Genomic DNA, 20,255 nt, shown 5'->3' with positions numbered 1-20,255 from the left:
TGGCAGATGCTCTCTGTTAACCCTCTCCCCCCTCCCCCAAGGGAAAGGGAAAGGGAAAAGGGAGAGAGACTTATGGGTTGGAAAGTTAAAACAGTTTTAATAAACTATAATAATGAAAAAGAATATAATAACAATAATAATAGAAATAACCAAATATATACAAATATGTACAAAACCAAGATCAAGAGCTTGGAAATCCTCCTCAGGCAGAGTTGCTCCCCCAGCATGGGCAGAGGGGAAAATGCAGTAGCTCCACCCAGCACGGGCAGAGGGCAAAATGCAAAAGCTCCACTGCCATCACACCTGCAGGCTTTTAACTGGAGATTTGGCAAAGCTGGTACCAATCAGTGGGAGACAGGAGGGCCCCTCCCTCCTGGGCCCCACCTCCAGGAGGCAGTGGGTTAGTGATAAACAGGAAAGTGAGAATGACATGTATGGGATGGAATACCTTGCTGGTCAATCCTGGGTCACCTGCCCCGTCCACTACTCCCTGCAGGTACAACCCCCTTCGGCTCTTTACTCGTAAGCAGTGACCTTGGGTTCTCTAAGACTATTTGGCCTGGTTTGAGCCAAACCAGGACATGAGCTATTACCCACTGTAAGCTAGTAAAGCTGCTTTTGAGACATCCCCCTGGTAGGAAAGATCACTGTCAATATCCTTCAAGGAAGCCTCCAAGGTTTTGTTATGAGCTTGTAACTCAAGCCATATTTGCAGCATGAATATAGTGCTTGAAAACTTTAAATGGAATTTTTGTGCTAAACAGCTGAGTTTAAACAGCGTGCTGCTTTTCTATGCATTTTTTGCAATGTTGGAACATTGTCCTGATCAACTGATACCTTATGTGTCCTGTTACTTAAAGCAACTCTCTTATCTTAATGTCTAAATACTGCTCATTTTTATTTTTAATCTTTGCTTTGTGTGTGTGTTTATATCTGTATGGAAGCCTAAGACAGCATGAACCACTGCCTATTTTAAGCAGTTTAATATTGATAGAAAACAGATTTAAATTTTCCAGAAAACTTTCTGAATTTTCATGTATTAAAACATATCTACATTGGAAAGTGTCACACAGTTTATTCTGATCTGTGAGCAAGTACTAGCAATCTCCTAATCTGATGTGAAGAGGCTACTGGAAGTTTGTGGCCATAGAGAGAAGTGAGGCTAGTGGGCAAAGGAAGTAATCTGCTGTGTGAAAATGCATTTAATACACTTGTTTTAAGCCAGAAGGAGGAACTTCAGTAGACTAAGAACAATAATTTTATTCCTAAAGCTAAGGAACCTTTTCTTTTGCACCCAAGATCTAACCTGGCTTCTTGATGCTAAACAAACAAACAAACAAGATATAAACAATGAAGTCCTTCATTTTAGAGTGGCCGCTCTGCTGGTTGCTCAAGGTCTTGAACTAGCAATGTCCAGTCTGTTCATTTTCTCTTTTACTTTTCAGAGTAGAAATAGAAGTTCAGTAACTTTGGGGGAATTTGTGTATATGTTTTTGTTTAGTTATTACTAATTCTTGTATATTACAAAGAGTGCCCAGGATGGGCTTTTGAGGAAACAGACTCACTTTCAGCCCTTTACATTTTTTTTGGCCAAGTTCTAGCACTATCTTGAAATAAGTTGCTTCAGGATACGAGACCACCTATGAAATCAGAGTTTTTAAAGTTCTGTTGGGCTCCCTTTTGTGACATAAAAGTTTTAGAAGAACAAATCCTGATAATACCTTCCTCCAAAGCACAAGATTCAGGCATCGTCATTCCATAGTCCTGTCTCAGCTACACCCACATAATTGCTGCTACAATTTGGATTCAATTAAAAGATTTTAACGGGTCATCCTCCCAAATGTTTCAGAAATGTCATTCACTTTCAGATATGCTTGGAGATCTGTCATCCTAACATAATTTTAGTCTGACACAAAAGTCAATTACGCTAATTGTTCAGCAGGAATTAACCTCTTAGGCATCATCAGATTATTACTGTTGCTAGGTTCACTTTGCAAAGATCTGTTCCTTTCCTGTATATGTACATAAGCAATGCCGAGCACCAGTGCTTGTGAGCCTCAGTCCTGGCTGGGAAAGAACTACTTCATTGTATTAGAAACAGACATAAATATTGAATTTCTAAACTGATTGGAATATTGAAATAATGCTGCCAAAAGACAGGTCACCTTCAGGTGCAGAATAATGATACCAATTTTCAGATTAAAATTAACTTTGCCTTAAACACAATTATCATTAATGAAGCAAATGGTTATCTGTGTGTTGTCAGCTATTAAAAAGATATCGAAGAGCTTTTCATCAATAAATTTCAAAGTTTATGCTTCTGAGGTCGTTCTGAGGACACACACTCATATCTCCATTTAAGACTGGCTTATGCAAGTCCATTCAGAAAATGGAGTGATATGGATGATTTGGGTATTATAACTGAAGAGAGGCGTACGTATACGTGCAGGAGCCAGCTCAAGTGTTTGTGAGAAAGGGCTGGAAGATGAGGTTCTAGGGGGGTTCTAGGTCAGCTGGAAAAGGGACGAAATCCATCCATGAGAACAAGGCAGAGAGGTTGGAAGGAGGAAGAGAGGTATTAGCCAGTTATGTTTTTGGCAGTGGCTAAAAGAGGTCTTGCTGATTTGAGCAAATAAATGTTTTCTACTGCTCAGAAAGTAATTATTTGTAAGTGAAGAAGGTTGAATTAGAGGTGTGCAACTCCCATGGTCAGTTTTCCCTCTGACCTGAAATCACTGCAAAGCCCTGGGTTTTGACAGATAGTTCATGTCAGAGACTCATAGTAGGATCCTGAGATGATTATGCACAGGGCTGGAACCAGCGAGGAGCTGAGGGTTCAGATGGGCACAGGCAGTGAGCACCACACTAACCACAGCAAAGGAAGAGATGGGGGCAGGCAAATCTGGCAGTGCTGCTAGAGCCAACTCTTTTTTCTCAGACTACTTGAAGGGCTAGGTGTCCATGGAGTAGCCTCCAGCTACTAGCTCTTTTCTCTCTCCCCAAGAAGGAACCACAAGGACTGAATCATTTACCGACACTTAGGAGGTTGGCTCAGCAATAAAACAGAAACATCCAGTGGCGGGTTCACCCGCATGACTCCTCAGCCATCCTGCCAAAGCATTCCCTGAAACTTCCCCGAAATGACTAGATGGAAATTCTCTCCGTATACAGAAGTGGTTTGTTCTGTTTAAATTGGTACAGTGTTTTTCACAGCATCAGGGCTGTGTGTTTAACTTAGAATTTTCTTCAGCACAGACATGAGGAGCTGTGCAATTAATTTTTCAGGAAGGGCAAGTAGAGTCAGTGGGGTAAAAGAGCAAGCTAGCAAAAAACCTAAAGGCAGGATGATAAAACTCTGGAGCACACCACGTGCAGAAGTCAGTGTCTCTCAGTATTCAGTACCCAGCTGGAGAGTGTGATGATAAAGGGAAGAAAACTGAAGTAATCTAAAATAAAGTGAGGCAGGACGGACAAAATAGTGGTGTTACAGGAGCAGTATACCTACTACTTGAAGTAATTTTGTTTCTGCCTAGACCACCATGTGTATAGCCCAGCAGCTACAGCTACACTAAAGCCTGGTAGTCACCTTTGCTGTCACGTCTCGTGGACACAATTACAGTTTTCCTCTTGCAGCTTGTCTCTAGCAGGACTGGGCAGTGAGAGAAGGAACCAAAAGTAAAAACCTAAGTAAAGAAAAAAGGTTTTCTTCAGCTGGGAGCACAAAGCCACAATCCTAACCTCTGTTTCGTTGCTGATGAGTGGCGTGCTCTCAGATACTTTTCCATGCTTCGTTTACGCCTGTCTTGCTGTACATGCATACAGGGTTAAGTCATTAAATGTCTCAGAGGGTACTTTCACCCAGGACAGTCCCGGTCCCACTTTAGGCGCCTCACCAGGTGAGGGCGGATAGCCGCGCTCCTGGCGGGGGTTACTCGTGCGGGAACCGGGCTGAGGCCGAGGCAGCCGATCCCGGTCCGTGCGGCTGTGCGGGGTTCAGAGGTGGGCTTTTTGTTGGTGCCATCTGCCTATTTAAATCAGGCGACAGCCCTTCCAGGCTCGCCGGGAGCCCGCAGTACCGCACGGCAGATCAGTGAGGGAGGGAGGGCCGCAGCGGCCCGGCGAGATGACCAGGCGCGGAGCCGCGTGTCCGCCAGGCCGGTTGGATGCGGAGCCGGAGCTGAAGCGGAGGCTGCGTCCCAGCCGCCTCGGCCACAGTGAGTGCCCCCAAGTCGGGGTCCCCGCTCACTTGGGCCGCGTAATTTCTGGTTCAGGGTTTGGTGGGATTTTTTGGACAGGTCGGGGGAAGGCTGCTTCTGGCCGCCCGGCGGGACCAGCCCTGGGGCCGCCTGAGGAGCGCGGCGGGCGCGGCCGGGAGGGAGCCAATGGGGGCCGGCGCGGCCGTGTGACAGGCGGGGCGGCCGCTGTCCCCGCCGGGCGGCCGGGGTGGGGAGCCGGCACAGCGCGCCGCTCGGCAGCATCGTCCGCGGCTGACACACGTCTCCAACCTCCTCTTCCCCCGGCAGCCGGTCGCACACGCCTCGCCGCGGCCAGGGAGGCCGGCGAGCGGAGCGGAACGGGGGGCGCTGCGGCAGACAAAGCAAAGATGGCAGGGATCCTCGCCTGGTTCTGGAACGAGCGGTTCTGGCTGCCGCACAACGTCACCTGGGCGGACCTGCAGAGCACGGAGGAAGCCGCCTTCCCGCAGGCGGAGGACCTCTACCTCGCCTTCCCCCTGGCCTTCTGCATCTTCATGATCCGGCTGCTCTTCGAAAGGTAACGCCGAGCCGCCCGGGCCGCCTCGGGCTCCGCGGGGCTGGGCGGGCCGCGCGGCTGGCGGCGGCCGCGGCCGCTCGCTGAGGAGCAGCCAGGGAACCTTGGCTGCCCAGCGTCCTCCTCCCGCCGCCGCTTCTCTCCCGGTCTTGCCGGGCTTCTACGTTTTCCCTCCCGCCTCGGTCGGTCACGTAGCGGGCCCGATGCAGGAAGGTGGAGGGGTTCGAGAGGCAGCCGGCGCTGCCCGTAGCGCGGCCGGCGCGGGCGCTAGGAGGCGAGGTCTCCCCGGGAACGGGCGCAGCCTTCCCTCCACCTGCGGCGGCCGCGGCGCCCTGGCCCATCCCCACCGGCGGGGGGAAAAGACTCCTCTGGCACCTGTGCGAGCCAGGGCCTGCCCGCCCGCGGGCCGCTACCCACGGGCCGCGGCGGGGTCCTGGCCGCCCCCCTCAGGGAAGCTCTGCAAGGAACGCGGCCCCGCCGGTGGAGACGGGCCGGGGCGGGAAACCGTCCCGGCAGGAGAGTTTGCCCGTGTCCCCGCCGCACGGTCGATCTCCAGCGAGTAAACCGCGGCGAAGGCCGCGCTGCCCTCCGGCTGCGGAGCCGCGGGGCGCCGTGGGGCAGGACTCGGCCCCGCTCCCGCCGGAGGCGCGAGGCGCCGCCGCTGCCTGGCTGAGGAGGCGGAGGGCGGGCGGCGGCTGTTGAACCTGGGCCTCAGGTGGGAACGGGAGGTTTGATGGGGAGCACAAGGCGCTGCTGCGTGGCTGAGCAGAGTTTTGCTGGGCCAGTTTGTGTGGTAGCGGTGTGAGCAGCCCGTGCCGTGTATCGGAAATACGCCAAGTACTGTTAGGATGTAGGATCTCGGTGAAGAAGCGCTCCAGGTGCTGTTCATCGCTGAACCAAACTCCCGTTCTTTGAGATTGCTAAATCAAAAATACACATTTCACAAACATATAAATGTGTATGTATGTATATTTAAACACAAGGCGTCAAACTAGTGATTGGTCAGCAATCACTGTTTATTTTCTGTGTGTCCTTAAGGGTGTTTAACAGAGGCCGCCTGTCACGGGGAGGCAACTGAAGCGAAGTGGGTTGCTCACTTATGCGTGCTGCTTTGCAGCCTGACAAAGGTGGTGTTCCCTGCATCTGCAGAGAACAAAGGAGCGATTCCCTATGCCAACACCTATGTGTTTTCAGTGCTGTCTTCCTAGGCAGTGCTGTTAGGGTAGTCAGGAAGATAAAGGAAAACCAGTAGTTACCACGTGCCAGAGAAAGGCTATAAAAATGCTTTAAAAACAATGAAATACCTGATCTGCCAGGTAGTATTCTGCATCTCCTAAGGATTCCCTTGCCCTGGTTAGAATATGGCACCTGGGATGTTGGTTTCTGAAAAACTTGACTGTTTTCATGACTCAGTTGGGAGGACCGTGTTTGTTTTGAAAAATAAGCTATGGTGGGTTGTTGCTAACTTCTGTGTTGCTTTACAGATTACTGAAAAAGACAAGAAAACTTGTGTTCTGCCCAAAAAAACCCTAAGGTTATCAAAAGTTGATTTAAACACTTATCCTGAGTTAAATACTGCAATATAGTTACAATTTGAGTGCCAAGTATTATGTAGGTAATGTCAAATCATTAGTGTTTTTTTTCCTTTGCAGTCTGTACAATGTGTACTTTCGAGCGCTGAAAGTGGGTGTGTGATGTTGCATCTCTTGCCATCTGAACTGCAATATGTATCACAGCAGGGCTGTGTTTAGATGAAGGAACAGTTAGTCAGGGAGACAATTTCAGCCTAAACTTAGAATCTTGTTGTTTCTGCTAGTTCTGATACGGCTGTTGTTTGTGTTGTAGAAGCTACTCTGATTATTTAGTAGTCTGTATCCACTCCCTCTGTTTTTTCTTCATTCAGTTAAAGTAATTTTTAATTTTGCAGTACATTATATTTGTAAGTGTTATACAGATGAGAAAATCAGTATGTTTTTGTAATGCTTTTATATCCGTTAGGCTAATCTTGAAATTTAGATCTGGAAATGCCTTCTGCTAGCCTGATAGTAAGTGAGAGACCTCCAAAGAGGTTTTACTAACATTTACTTAAATATGTAGTTTTTCCTTTCTAATTTCAAATCAAGTGTAAAACTCCACTGTGCGAGTAGGGTCAGGCTGTTTTGTGTGGGATTAATCCACACAGCATAGTACAGTTTTGATTTTTTCATGTAGAGCATTTTATTAAAGCAGGCTGAGCAAAAGTGACTGGACCTGCTTCTGCTGATCAAAGCAAGAGGATTGGCTTTGACTTGAATGGGGGAAAGATCAAGTCTTATTATTGCTCATTAGTAATTTATTTTGTCAGACCTCTGTGCTTTGTTGGGAGCCACAGAAATGCCTCGTGCACATCATTAAACGCTTGCAATTATTTCAGTTGATAAAGCTCTACAAGATCTGGAAGAAAAGAGAGGAATATCTGTTAAACTGATAGTTTTTCATTCTTCTGTGTATTAGAACAGCTACATTTTCTCAAAACTCAAGTTGTAGATGACTGATGTTGTACATGCTACATCCTGGAACAAGCTTTTGCAGATGTGTAACAGTTCTCTGTTGTTGCAATGGTAGCAACTAAAGAAAAAATAAAAATAGATGCTGTAATATGTTTTTAAAAAAAACTAGATGTACTTTAAATCCGTGATTGTACTGCAATATTTGTAACATCAGTGTATTCTCTGTTTTGTTTTGTAAGATACCTAATACAGGTGCTCTTGCAATTCTTTATACTGGTAGGTAAGCAGCCACAGGGTGTTAAGAATCTGATTACGTATTTTATACCCATTATTTTCAGACTCCTTCACAGCAGCTGACTGCTAGGCTGCTGGAGCAGTATGACTTTACTTCCCTTGCTATGAAGGGTGACTGACTTCATGGATCTTCATGGTAGTAAGACATATGGATATATTAATTAGGGGGAGCTGTGATTTGGACTTCACATGTCTTTGCCTTCAAAGTTCTTGATATGTCTGAGGGATAAAACTTGTCATGCTAAGGGTTAAAAAAGTTGACTTCATTTATATATATTTATATTCTATATACATATGTATTTGTGTGTACGTATTTGTGGGTGCAACTGAAATGACAGAACTTGGAAATTTTGTTGTATACATATTCACCTATTATTAACAGTTAATCCTACTGGGATTTTTTTTGTTACTGATTTGGTGAATCAACTAACCAAGTCAAGAAGAGAATCTAGACACTTCTGAAATTTTTTTTTTTTTATATTTTTTTTTTCCTTTCAAATAAACTACTTTTTATTGATTTCCTTGTCCTGCCATCCCTGACCCTGAAAGGAAAAAGTAGATTAGAACATTAAGTGTATGCTGAATCGCTTCAACAATTGGATCTGATGATGATGAGTGGTCTTGAGATAAGCTTTGCTCTGAGGTATAATCTCATAGCCATGAGATTTAGTGGATCTATCAGCTGAGGCCATCATAGTTATGGATGAGGTGCTAAAATTCCTTAACAGCCTTTTCTCTTTTCCCTCCCTTCTCATTCATCTCTTTGTTAAACGCAAAGTACATCTTAGAAAACTATAGGAACTAAGCACAAAGATAGTGTTACCTGGTAATGTGGAAGATGGCAGGAGTTTAGCAATGCTGTGGTAACGTGGGGACATATTGCTTCATAGTATCCATCCATTTTGTGTGTCTTACTATTTTTTTTAAGGCATGTAAGCAATTAAGGATCCCCTCCTCTGCTATACAGTGCCTTCAGCTATAAGGAGATAAGTGCTCAATAATACCAGTCTGTTTCCTTGGATCCTTTCCAGTTGTAGCATGGGCAAGAGAGGTTAAAGCTGAATTGAAACTGGTCTTACTAATAGCAGGGTGTTGTAGTTTTGGTTGGCCTAAAAAGATAAAGAAACATTTGTTATTCTGGTCAAATACAATTTTTCTTCTTTCTTTTATGGATCACATGGCTCTTCTGCCTCTGCGCTAGACCACACTGCTCAGAAGCAGCATCCTTTCCTATCCTTCCAGGCATGTCCTCCATGAGGGTCATGCGGTTATACGAAAACAATGCTTGCTCAGCAATCGATGTGCTTGTTGGACACAAAATGAGGGTAACACACCTATGCTTTAGAGACTTCTCTCAAGGGAGAAGTTGGCTGAATCCTTCCAGAAGAAATGCTAACTAAACGTATTTCTGGTGTGGTCTAGCAATCTTCTGAATCAAGCAGTCTGGTATTACTGCTTTCTTTACATTTGGCTCATCTACTCAAGCTTCTCCTATCTCACCTTTGCATTGCAGTTGCAGTACATTTTATTTCCCTCACCTTGTAAGCAGCAGTTTGGGCTCAGATCTAATGAGATAGCTCCATAAATTGGCAAACCAGGCTTATAATGCCTTTATTGCCCTCTGGCCTCGACATGGAGGCAGTTCTCAAATTCTTCAGCTGATGGAATGGCTCGTATGGTCAGGGGTAGCTTGATTATATGTAGGAACAGCCCTCCATCTGCACTGATTTGAACTGAGCCAGCCTCATCATTTACTATCAGTCAGATCAAGATACTCTAGACATTGAGCGTATGGAAATTCACAGCTTTAGTATGACATTTTGCTTTTATAAAGATAATTCAGCCTCAAAGGTAACCTCAGCTGACTCTCATTTAGTACAACACAGTAGAATTACTAGTGGATCAGGGTGACATAATACAATGACTGTGTGTGTGCACATATATAATATATATATAAATATAATCATAGAATGGTTTAGGTGGAAGGGACCTTAAAGATCATCTAGTTCCAACTCCCTGCCACAGGCAGGGACACCTTCCACTAGACCAGGTTGCTCAAAGCCCCGTCCAACCCGGCCTTGAACACTTCCAGGGAGGGGGCAGCCACAACTTCTCTGGGCAACCTGTTCCAGTGTCTCACCACCCTCAAAGTAAAGAATTTCTTCCTAATAACTAATCTAAATCTACCCTCTTTCAGTTCAAAACTGTTACTCCTTGTCCTATGACTACGTGCCCTTGTAAAAAGCCCCTCTCCTGCTTTCCTGTAGGCCCCCTTCAGGTACTAGAAGGCTGCTATAAGGTCTCCCTGTAGCCTTCTCTTCTTCAGGCTGAACAACCCATGCTCTGTCAGCCCATCTTCATAGGAGAGGTGCTTCAGCCCCCTGATCATCTTTGTGGCCCTCCTCTGGACTCGCTCCAACAGCTCCATGTCCTTCTTACATTGGGGCCCCCAGAGCTGGACGGAGTACTCCAGATGGGGGTCTCGCGAGAGTGGAGTAGAGGGGCAGAATCACCTCCCTCAACTTGCTGGCCACGCTACTTTTGATGCAGCCCAGGATACGGTTGGCCTTCTGGACTGCAAGCACGCACTGCCAGCTCATGTTGAGCTTCTCATCAACCATCACCCCCAAGTCCTTCTCCTCAGGGCTGCTCTCAATCCATTCTCCGCCCAGCCTGTATTTGTGCTTGGGATTGCCCCGACCCACATGCAGGACCTTGCACTTGGCCTTGTTGAACTTCATGCGGTTCTCACAGGCCCAGCTCTCAAGCATGTCAAGGTCCCTCTGGATGGCTATAATGAATATATATGTAGTTTGCTAACCATAAAAATTAATTCAGGTGACAATGCATTAAAGTCTTGCAAGTGTTTCTGGTATGTGGTGTACATACATGAATTTGATTTTCATAATCCCTAGGACATCTAGTATCAGTGCTTTCTTACCACAACAAGGAGGCTAGACAGGAAACAGAATTTGGAAGAGGGTGTACAAACTTGCTGCTTTTCCAGCAGCTCAAAACCTCATCTGGGGAGGCTGGGTGGGATGATGATTGTTATTTCTATCAAAACCTGTTTGTAGGCTGTGATATTTGAGGATTTCTTGCTTAGTTCCCTGTGTGTTAAGCAAAATCTGTTCGGGTGTACTTCACTTGTGTGTAAGTGGATGCATGTGTTCACTGACAATAACTTTCTCATTTTTCTTTTTTTCCTCTATATTTTTTTACATTTCTTTTAATAAGATGACCTGTAAGTTCTTTTTTTTTGCTTGATTACTATTTAATAAATGCTTAATTCAGTTGAAATGGAACAGGACATTGAAATTGATAACTTTCTATGAAAAGACACAGGCGATGTAAAGAAAATAACTGAAAAAGCCATTTCTTTTAAACTTTAAACCAATTTTTTTTAAAATAGTAACAATAGAGCATTAACAGTAAACACCTTTAAAATAAATTTATATCTCACTGATTGTACTGTCCATTTCTCTGTGTTTCTTTTCATTAGTTATTAATTTTCTGTCATTTATATTTCATTTATGCAACCAGTTTTTGTTTCCTAGGCTTACAGTGTTTGAGACTCAGCCACTAACACAAGTAGATAACTTAGAACAAAATGATTGCTTTTACCTGGAGAGCCTTTGTCTGTCTTGGCATGGATGGAGCTCTGTCTTACCAGCTCTGCCCAGTGCAGTGTACACTCACCCACCTTGGTTGTGTCTGTGTTGGCTGGTACACATCTGTTGTGTAATGTAGTTGTGTGTTCACATGTAAACTGAGAGTGTTCCTTTAAAAGAAGGTGGAGTGGATAAAATACTATTTAAATGTCCTTCGTAAAGGACCATTTATAGATGCACATTAGCGCCAATCTCAAAATTAGGAGTTAAATGGGAAATATGTGTTGAACTCCATTAAAACTGATTTCTAAAATATCCAGGTGACAGAAGTATGACAGCCAAACCACGGCTCGGTGGAGGGAAAGATTTCAGTGACAGGTCACTAGTGGGTACAGTGAGCCTGTTACTGGGGCAGAGCTGCTGTTAGTGGGGTTTTTTCTTGAGTGCAGGTTCCAGTTACTGTTAGAAACTCCCATTTGGTTCCTGGATTCCTGTAACTGTACAGTTGGATCCAAATTGCCTGTGGCTCTTTCGGTTGCTCCTAATTCTGCCTCTGTCGCTGATTAACGGGCATTTGCTAAGAATTTGTTCTCGGAAAAAGAAGAGCTTCTGGTATGCTACCTCTTTCTACCCACCTGCAGACCAGTGTCTTAGTAGTCCATACAAAGTATTTAGTAAATTAACATTTGGGAAAATCTGTTCCCTTGTCTTTCTCTTCGTTATCTGTCAACAGGGTAGAGAGGAAGGGGATGTCTGAGCTGAACAGTGCTTACTTGACCATATTTGTGTTTTGTTGGTTTTTTTTTTCCAACAGTTGTTAAATATCCCATGCCTACAGTAGTTTGACAGTTGATTAGCATTTAAGGTTTCTGTGCCTGTCTCAAAGTGGTCTTGGAGTTTTGACAAGGAAGTTAAAATTACAGTATGAAAGTATGTAGCTTTCGTAAGTGATGTAACCTTATATAATAGTCAGTAGTATGCTTAAAACTGTAGTTGGCACCTTATGAACAGTCAGGTGGATATGATGTGTAGCAACAGTTCCTTGGAGGTGTTCATCTAACACCCTGATTGCTCTGAGTTCTCCCACACCAGTGACTCCCTTCACTCACTGGGCACTTAAGATTTGGGAGGTGCAGCAGGGATGGGCATCCAGGTCAAGGGAAAGGGAGGGACACGTGTGGGTCTCTGATCACTTGAAAGAGGATGAAACACTAACGTCTTGCTGTAATGTGAGCAAAGTTTCTGACAATTGGATGGGCTGAGATCTTCCGTCCTCTATGACGAAGTTGTCTTAGCACAAGGTCCTTACAGAAGACTAACTCTACACCATCTGGCATCCATCAATTTCTCACGAGGATGCCTTTCTGGTTATTCTGAAGTAGTCAAATAGTGGTGGAGGTGGGAGAGCTGGAGCATTTAGCATAGCCAGGTATAATCTTAGAGATGGCTTTCATAATGCTGGTGGACCTGTAACACAAAGCTGTGACTTCTGTACCAAAAGCAGAGACAGTAAACTGTAATGACTTTTTTTTTCTGTATGTAGTTAATACCTCTCATAATCTCAAATTTTGCCGTTGGCAAGCTTTCATACTGCTGAGCACTTGTGAAGCCTCATGTAACTGTTACTGATGTAGCATAATCAAATTTTAACTTTCAAGGTAATTGTACAATTACTAAGAATGTCTAAGAGCCATAGAGAAGCATTACATCCAGTTAGCCATGTTGTGTATTTTATAATATGTAAGATACACATATATTTATATCTCTGTTATTAATCCAAGTTACCTCTTGCACAACAAGGAGGAACAAAATGCTAAGGTTCTCCAGACTACCTTGTATTAATGAAATATCTTTCAGGTTCACCACCCTAAACCTCATTTTAATATTATAAATGATGCACTTTAAAGTTTGGTCTGAAATGATGAAAAGCCTTCTTTGCACTCACAGGTCACACTAGGATGGTTAAAGAAATATATCTAAATCACTTGTATTTTTTTCTCAGTGTGAGTGCAGTAAAAGCTTCCTTTTAATAGTATCTTTGCTGTCTTGGTTTCTCCTGTAGGGATGGCAGGGGGGAATAATCTATAGTACTATATTAAAAAAAATAAATCTCTCTGACATAGTTACACTGGTGCAAAAACAGAGGTGAGAGCCCAGAGGTTGTTCATTAGCATAAAATCTTAGATTCTTGAGGCTGTTTGAGTGTTTGTGCAGGCAGTAGTATTTGTCTATCCTTTGTAACAAGGTAGTTGCTCTCTTTTTAACAGTAATGGGATGACCAGGAGGAAAAAGTGGCTCTCATACTTATTGCATGTGGTGTCATCACATCTACTCCGTTGCCTGTTTGCCATCCTCTGAGATAAACTTAATGTTTTTTAGTTCTGCAAGCAGAAGGAGAAAAAGGCTTGATATAAATGATGCTGAAATCCTCACTTGGGAAATGGGATGTCTTCTCTCCTTTTTTGCCTCTGTTGCTGACTGACTTCAGTTCTATATGACATTGTACAGATACCTGAACTTTCACTGGGACTGTTGTTTACAGCATCCCTGGGACTCTCGTCTTTACTGAGAAGAAGGTGGGAGTGGAGGCCACTCTCAGCTTCTACTTTGCTACAATGTTCGGCATCCCATAGTCTCACAGAACTTTAAACTGTGAAAGCTGCTTTTGCACCGATACTGTCTACCTGGACAAATGGTACAAATGAGCACAACTGCCTAGGCTAGTGCGAGATGCTTTCACTCAGTGACAGGGAATTGCTTATTTGGAAATAAGAGTCTGCTGTACAGTGCAAAGTAAAGAGACCCTGCTTACTCAAAAGCTGTTACTGATCACAAGTCAGTAATGCGAAAAGATCAGTGTCACACACTAATATCCCTTGTGCTTGCTTTTGCTTGTGTCTGTCGTGACTGTGTGATGTATCTGTTGCTGAGAGAAATGCAGTGGTCTGCATAGCTGGAGACAAACTGCCTGGTGGGCTGTCGTGAAGGGGGCAGTCCAAACAAGATATGTTCCTTAAGAAGTACAGAGATTAGCCTTGATGTGGCAACTGCTGAAACTTTGTAGGTGGGCAGCATAAACATGGAACGCTACTCTAAACCTGTGGGTATTACAGCGTGACAAAGCAGACAAAATTAGATCTACGTGAAATGAAAGTGAGCTGAGAAATTTTGTGAACTCAGGAGGTGGTGAGCTCCTCTAATGCATTTCTCAACCAGGAGGAGACCTCCTCAGTTGGGGAGCTAGAGGACTCCAGCCTCTTGCCAGCTGACTGTCAGGGCTGTGGCTTTCCTGGGCCCTGCTGTAGCAGATGAGACCAGTAAGTCATCAAGACCAGAATCCCCCTTCCAACTGGTGAGACCAGCTGCTTCTGTTGAAAAGAAAGTTTTAGGTAACGAGTGGGTTGTGAGTGGGAATGTGACTGTTGGCAAGCTTTTCTGCAGTTGTCCGTTAGATTTTCTGGAACTTCTGATGTTATTGCTTGCGGTTGTCCACAGCATGGTGCTGGAATAGATGATCGGGTCCACTTGGGTGTATTTATTCCTGTTACAGGCATCGTGTTGGAAAGAAGCCATTGAGAAAAACAAAAGCAAGTGGTTAGACCACAAGCAGGAGCATGTTTTGTATGTATTGAAGCAATAATTGGGTGGTAATTGGGTGGTTGATGCTTATCTGTCAACTTTTCCCACACACCTAGTATGAGAGAAGGGAGAGAACTGATATGATAAGAGAGTAGCCTGAAAGTATAAACAGTTCCAGTGCCAAACACTCCCCAGGATTACAACACCCGTTGTACTAAATTAACTTTGCAGTGATTGCATTGATGTGATTATGACAAATTGATCTGCAAATGGAGTCCTGGGAGCGCTGGTGGACAACAAGTTGAATGTGAGCCAGAAATGCACTAGCAGCATTGGCGAAAGTGTTGCCAGCAGGTTGAGAGAAGGGATTATTCCCCTGTACTTGTCACTGGTGAGGCCACATCTGGACTGATGAGTCGAGTTTTGGTCTCCCCTCTACAAGGCATGAACATACTGAAGTGAGGGCAGTGAAGGGCCACTGAGATGATTAAGTATTTGGAGCATCTGACATACAAGGAGAGGCTGAGAGAGCTGGGACAGTTCAGTCTGGAGAAGAGAAGGCTCAGGGTGATCTTATCAGTGTGTACAAATACTTGATAGGGAGAGTAAAGAAGGCAGAGCCAGACTCTTCTTAGTGGTGTCTAGTGAAAGGATAAGAGGCAACAAGCAATTGATTGGAAGTAGGAAATTCTCTGAACATGAGAACAAGCTTTTTCCTGGGATGGTAGTGAAACACTGGGACAGGTTAACCGGAGAGATTGTGGAGTCTCCATCTGTGGAGATACTCAAAAACCAGCTGGGCACTGTCCTGCTCTAGTTGACCATGCTGTGAGTCGTGGGCTGGACTTAGTGATCTCCAGAGGTCTCTTCCAACCTCAGTGATTCTGTGAAATCATAAACCTCACTAAATGGCATGCTTTCACAATGCAGGGCTCCGAGGGGCTCTGGGGATCCCTGTATGAAGTGTGTAAACTGTATTTGAAACCTGTATTGGAAACCTGAATAGGTGAGGATTAGGTTGAAGTTCACTGTAAGCCTGTAGGAGAAACTTAGGGCAGAGCACATAACACTTGATTGAATGGACATCTGGATTTTCCATTTGCTGTAGAATTGATTTTATTGTAGCCTGGCATGTGAGCAGACAGGACGTAAATCAAGAAATAGATGTGGACCTCCTCTACCTGAGACAGGAATTACCTTGTGGGTACCCAGAATGAAGTCTGAGTTGCTGTGGTATAAACACGTGCTGTTCCCTTCTAGGATCAATACTTTGAGTCCCCTACATCATTAAATTTGATTATAACAGGCAATTTTGAGGATAATTTTAGTTTTGTTCCCCTTAAGTTGATTTTTCTCCGCACTGCAATATCTTCAAGATAATTTTGTTTTTGAAAAAAATTCACAGAAAGAGATGCTTAGAAGACAGGGAAGGGTTATCATGTGCCTTTTATCCCTTTTGTGTTCAAGATATTAAGAGTTAATCAGTCTTAGGAAAAAAATGAGAGAAGCCAGTCGTTAATTCCACATTCACTAATTGTTTATATAGGTAATATATGTATAGTTGTAAATATATATATACGTGTGTGTGAGAGAGTAATTTATTCACCACAGTGGCGTCATATCACTGATTTAATACTTTTTTTTTCTATTTTATTTAAAAAATCATTAAATTAAAAAAATCTTTTAAAAGCAGCTATAAGGTACTGACTGGTCTAGAAAATGAGGTATTTTAAAATGTCAGGTTTTACGGTGATAATGAAACAGTTTGGTATTTGACGTAAGAAAAGCACCCTATATCCTAATCAGAGGAACTCGTGTGTGTGCTAACCTGGAATTGTTATTTTCTCAAGCATTTATAGGAAATGTGAAAAATATTTGGTTTTGTTCCAGTTTGGAATGAAATGGAAATTTAGAAATGTCAAAATTTCGTCAGGAACAGATGTCCTGACTTTCAGCCAGCACTGATAAATAGGTCTGGTTACAAGATGATGTAGAGATAAAAATAAGATCTCTAGAGCATTGCCAGCCTCCAAAAGGACACATTCTTGACCAGCTCTTAATTTAAGAGTTATTCAGTTTTTATATGTATGCATGGTGCACAGAAAGCTTTGTTGTGTTTGTTTTGGTTTGTATTTTATTTTATTTAAGAAAAAAAATGTCTGAACACGTTGATTTTCTTGAGAATAGGCTGATGGTTTGCTAGAATCATGGCAAGAGCTCAACCCTCTAGCCTGGCATTTACCTTCAGTTGTCAAGATGAAAAGTGCTCTAGCAGAAATGGAAGAACACTACTTCATCTTGTTTACTCTTCCATTGAGAGCTGACTTCAAGGTTTGAAGGGAAAGTAGCACTTTGTATCCATCACTATATCATTACTTGTGTTTTGCCTTGTTTCCTGATTGGAATAACTCAGGCATAACACCAGAGTGTCTTAGAGCTTTAAATATTAACAAAATCATCTCTTACTCAGGTAAGGTGCCTTAAAGAATAGAAAACTGCAAAGTTATCTTGAAGCATCTGTGTTTACACTTACTTTTAAGTGCATTGTAGTTAAATTGTTTGCCCTATTCTGGAGGGTGGATTTAGTGCTGGTACGGATTTTTTTTTTGTGGGTTCTTTTGTTTATTTGTTATGTTTTATTACCATGCTTTCATTTATAACTCAAAACATGACAGCCATCACACCTTTGAAGCACCAGAGCTGTATGAATATACAGCTAGAATTTAGGATTCTGATTGTTTCACGTTTGCTATGGAAGCTACCTATTAATGATTCAAAAAGAAAGCGTTGTTTTGGGGCAAAGCATATGATTCCTGACACTTTAACTCTCTCTCTCTCACTTCTCATCTTACAGCTATGCCCCCATCTCAAAACAAATTTCCCATACATGTCTCATATTTAAATTAAAATTAAGGTTTATTCTGGTATTTCTTGCTATGCATCTTTCTGATCTTCGTTTCTTCTTCTGTGTGCCCCATAAATGTTTTCTTGTCCTGCATCTGCACCCATCTTACTTTTTATTTGCCTTCTTGTTAATTCCCTCCCTTTGAACAAAAGCTGTCTATCCATGCATGATGTTCTGCAGAGCTGCTGGTGGCAAACAAAGGCACATCTGAAGTTTCTGTCTTGAGGTTTGTCCATTGACGCCCAGCTCTTGTGTATGGAAGAGGCAGCAAATGAATAGAGAGGAAGCAAAGTCTTTTGCGCCTCTGCAGTGCAGTTACCGTGTGTAGCAACTATATCATTCAGATGAGCTGCTCTTCCATTGCACCTTTATTGAAGAGCAGTGGTAAGAGCATTACAGACTCCTAACTTAGCTTTTAAAATGGCATTTAATTGTAAAAGCAGCTATAGAGGAAGGCCTACTGAGTGCAGTGGTATGTAGGAAGATGGATTTGGGTTGGGGAAGGGTTTCAAGCTGATCTTAATTTTATCAAGGATCTTTCTTGGTTTGGTGGAGAAAAGAATATGTTGGTCATCTTAATCACAAAACCCTCAAAATATTTATTAGGAAAAATCATAGCTTCTTTCACTTTTTGTTTCTACAAAGTCCTGTATCCATACCAGGAAATATTCCCTGAAAAATGGTTTGGAAATAACCCAAGTGCATTGACTAAGAAAATGACATTATCTGCTAAATAATCTGCCATCCTCTCCCATCTCTCAGACTAGGCGAGCACGATGAGAAACCATATACAGAGAAGGAAGTAGCTATCAAAGCAAGGATGTTGCCAGCTATGTCGTCTATAAAGGGATTCACAGAGCAAGGACAACGTAACCTTGATTTCAGTCCTCCGTATCCAGTGCTTTGAGTGCAATCTCCAAAGGACTTCTGCTTCCCTTGAATAACTGTGGCTGACTTTAGACATTGACCAGAATAGGAAGGTGTTATTATGGATTGTTGTTTGATTTTGTTTTTGTTTCTTTATGGTGGTCACCCTTGGTCTTGGGGAGGGCTTGTTGGAACGAAGAGCCAAGGCAGTAGTTTCCAGCATCTTAACTTTTCTTCTCATTGATATAGTTCCGTGTAGAGATTCCAAATAAAAAGCTAGGTTAGTTCATTTTCATATATAAAAATGGTCTTTGGAATCCAGGTGTTACCGCTTGCATCTGGTTTTCTCTTTCACACTTGTACGAACTTCACCTGGGGCTCCTACGAATCTCTTCCAAAGCTTTAGGCCTGCCTGCTGCACATGGGCCGGTAAATCCTAAGTCACACATTAAAAAATAAGATTACAGTGGTCAGGGTTTTTCATGCTCCCTGCCCAATGGCTTCCTACTACGAAACATCCTAGCATCCATACATCAGACTAGCTGTCTCTCTTGGTATACTAGCATTCGCTTTCCTATATGAATTTTAATGTAAAGAGTGCATTAATTTTGTGAGACTGTATTACGTGCATAAAGAGAGCTTTGTCACACAGTCTTACTTGATTATTTCCATGCTGACAAGGTCTACTGGTGGTGTAAATCACAGTTTGTTTGAGGATGGTCAGACTGAGTTATACCAGTTGAGGATCTATATTACTCTTGAATATGATTTATTTACTCACAAAGGCCCTGAATCTGATCTTCTGCCAATATAAATTAGAAATTAGCTTCTGCTGAGTTCTGGTGTTATATCAGCATAAAACTTGTGTGAGAGACCAGAAATTGTATGTCATTATGTATGGTCATGTGTAGCCATCTGATTACTGTTTTAGTAATGAAAAAGCAGAAGCCATTCAATCTGTACACCTAGGTAGAAATCAAGGCTATATATATATAAAAATATATTTTTTTTAAAATTCCATTTTTCTTTCCTTGACTAAGTGCCGCATTTCCCCCCTCCCCCATTTTTTTCAGGACCAGTAGCACGTGTGCAGCCATGGAGCATTGCTCTGTCTGAAAATCTCACACATAGAAGGTTAGTTAACATTTGATGTTAATTAGGAAGACTTAGGTTTTTTTGACAGAATAAGACATGAGCCTCTACTTCTGCATGGTATAAGATGACCAGTCAGTTAAAGGGATCATGTGATAGCCTTGCTACTCCTTTCCTCAGTCCCTTTGGAACAAGAGCATCTCTAATACTAACTAAATGCATCAGGTCTGTGACTCAACGACCTTGTGGACAGCTTTCTTGTGCCTTGCCCTGGTTCTGCTCTTGCACAAAGCTACTTCATGGTGGAGAAGAAGGTCTGATACATCTGTGTAGTGGTTGTAGCTCCTGTCAACACATGTAGAGTGGCCTGGAAGGGGTATCTTGGTGTTGCCCTAACAGGTACTGTGCTGCAACTGCATTGCTGCCAAGTCTGTGTGGCCGGTAGCTTAATAGAAACCCAGGTGTTCTATGGAAACTATAGTCAATGCCAGAGTTACAATATAAGCATCTATTGAGAGCTCTGTTGGGTACACACAAAAAGGAAAGTATCATCCTTAACGGTGATGATGTTTGTTCCACATGTGGTGTTTTTGTGATTTAGAGAGTACAGCTGTGTGTGTGTGTGTGTACATGTGGATATTAAATAGG

At 43.2% G+C, this 20,255-nt stretch overlaps 1 protein-coding gene across 4 annotated transcripts in view; it reads left to right on the top strand.

The window, feature by feature from the left end:
• Positions 1–4,487: 4,487 nt before the first annotated feature.
• Positions 4,488–20,255, top strand: part of CERS6 (ceramide synthase 6) — a 137,258-nt gene continuing 121,490 nt past the window's right edge. For all 4 annotated transcript variants that reach the window (XM_068407492.1, XM_068407494.1, XM_068407493.1 and 1 more), the window contains exon 1: positions 4,488–4,773. In XM_068407492.1, coding sequence (XP_068263593.1) covers positions 4,604–4,773 — 170 coding nt within the window. In that variant the 5' untranslated portion in view covers positions 4,488–4,603. The remainder of the gene's footprint in view (positions 4,774–20,255) is intronic.

The sequence above is a fragment of the Nyctibius grandis genome, chromosome 9 (assembly GCF_013368605.1).
Source record: "Nyctibius grandis isolate bNycGra1 chromosome 9, bNycGra1.pri, whole genome shotgun sequence".
Classification (NCBI taxonomy): domain Eukaryota; kingdom Metazoa; phylum Chordata; class Aves; order Nyctibiiformes; family Nyctibiidae; genus Nyctibius; species Nyctibius grandis.
This window is presented reverse-complemented; position numbering and strand designations above follow the sequence as displayed.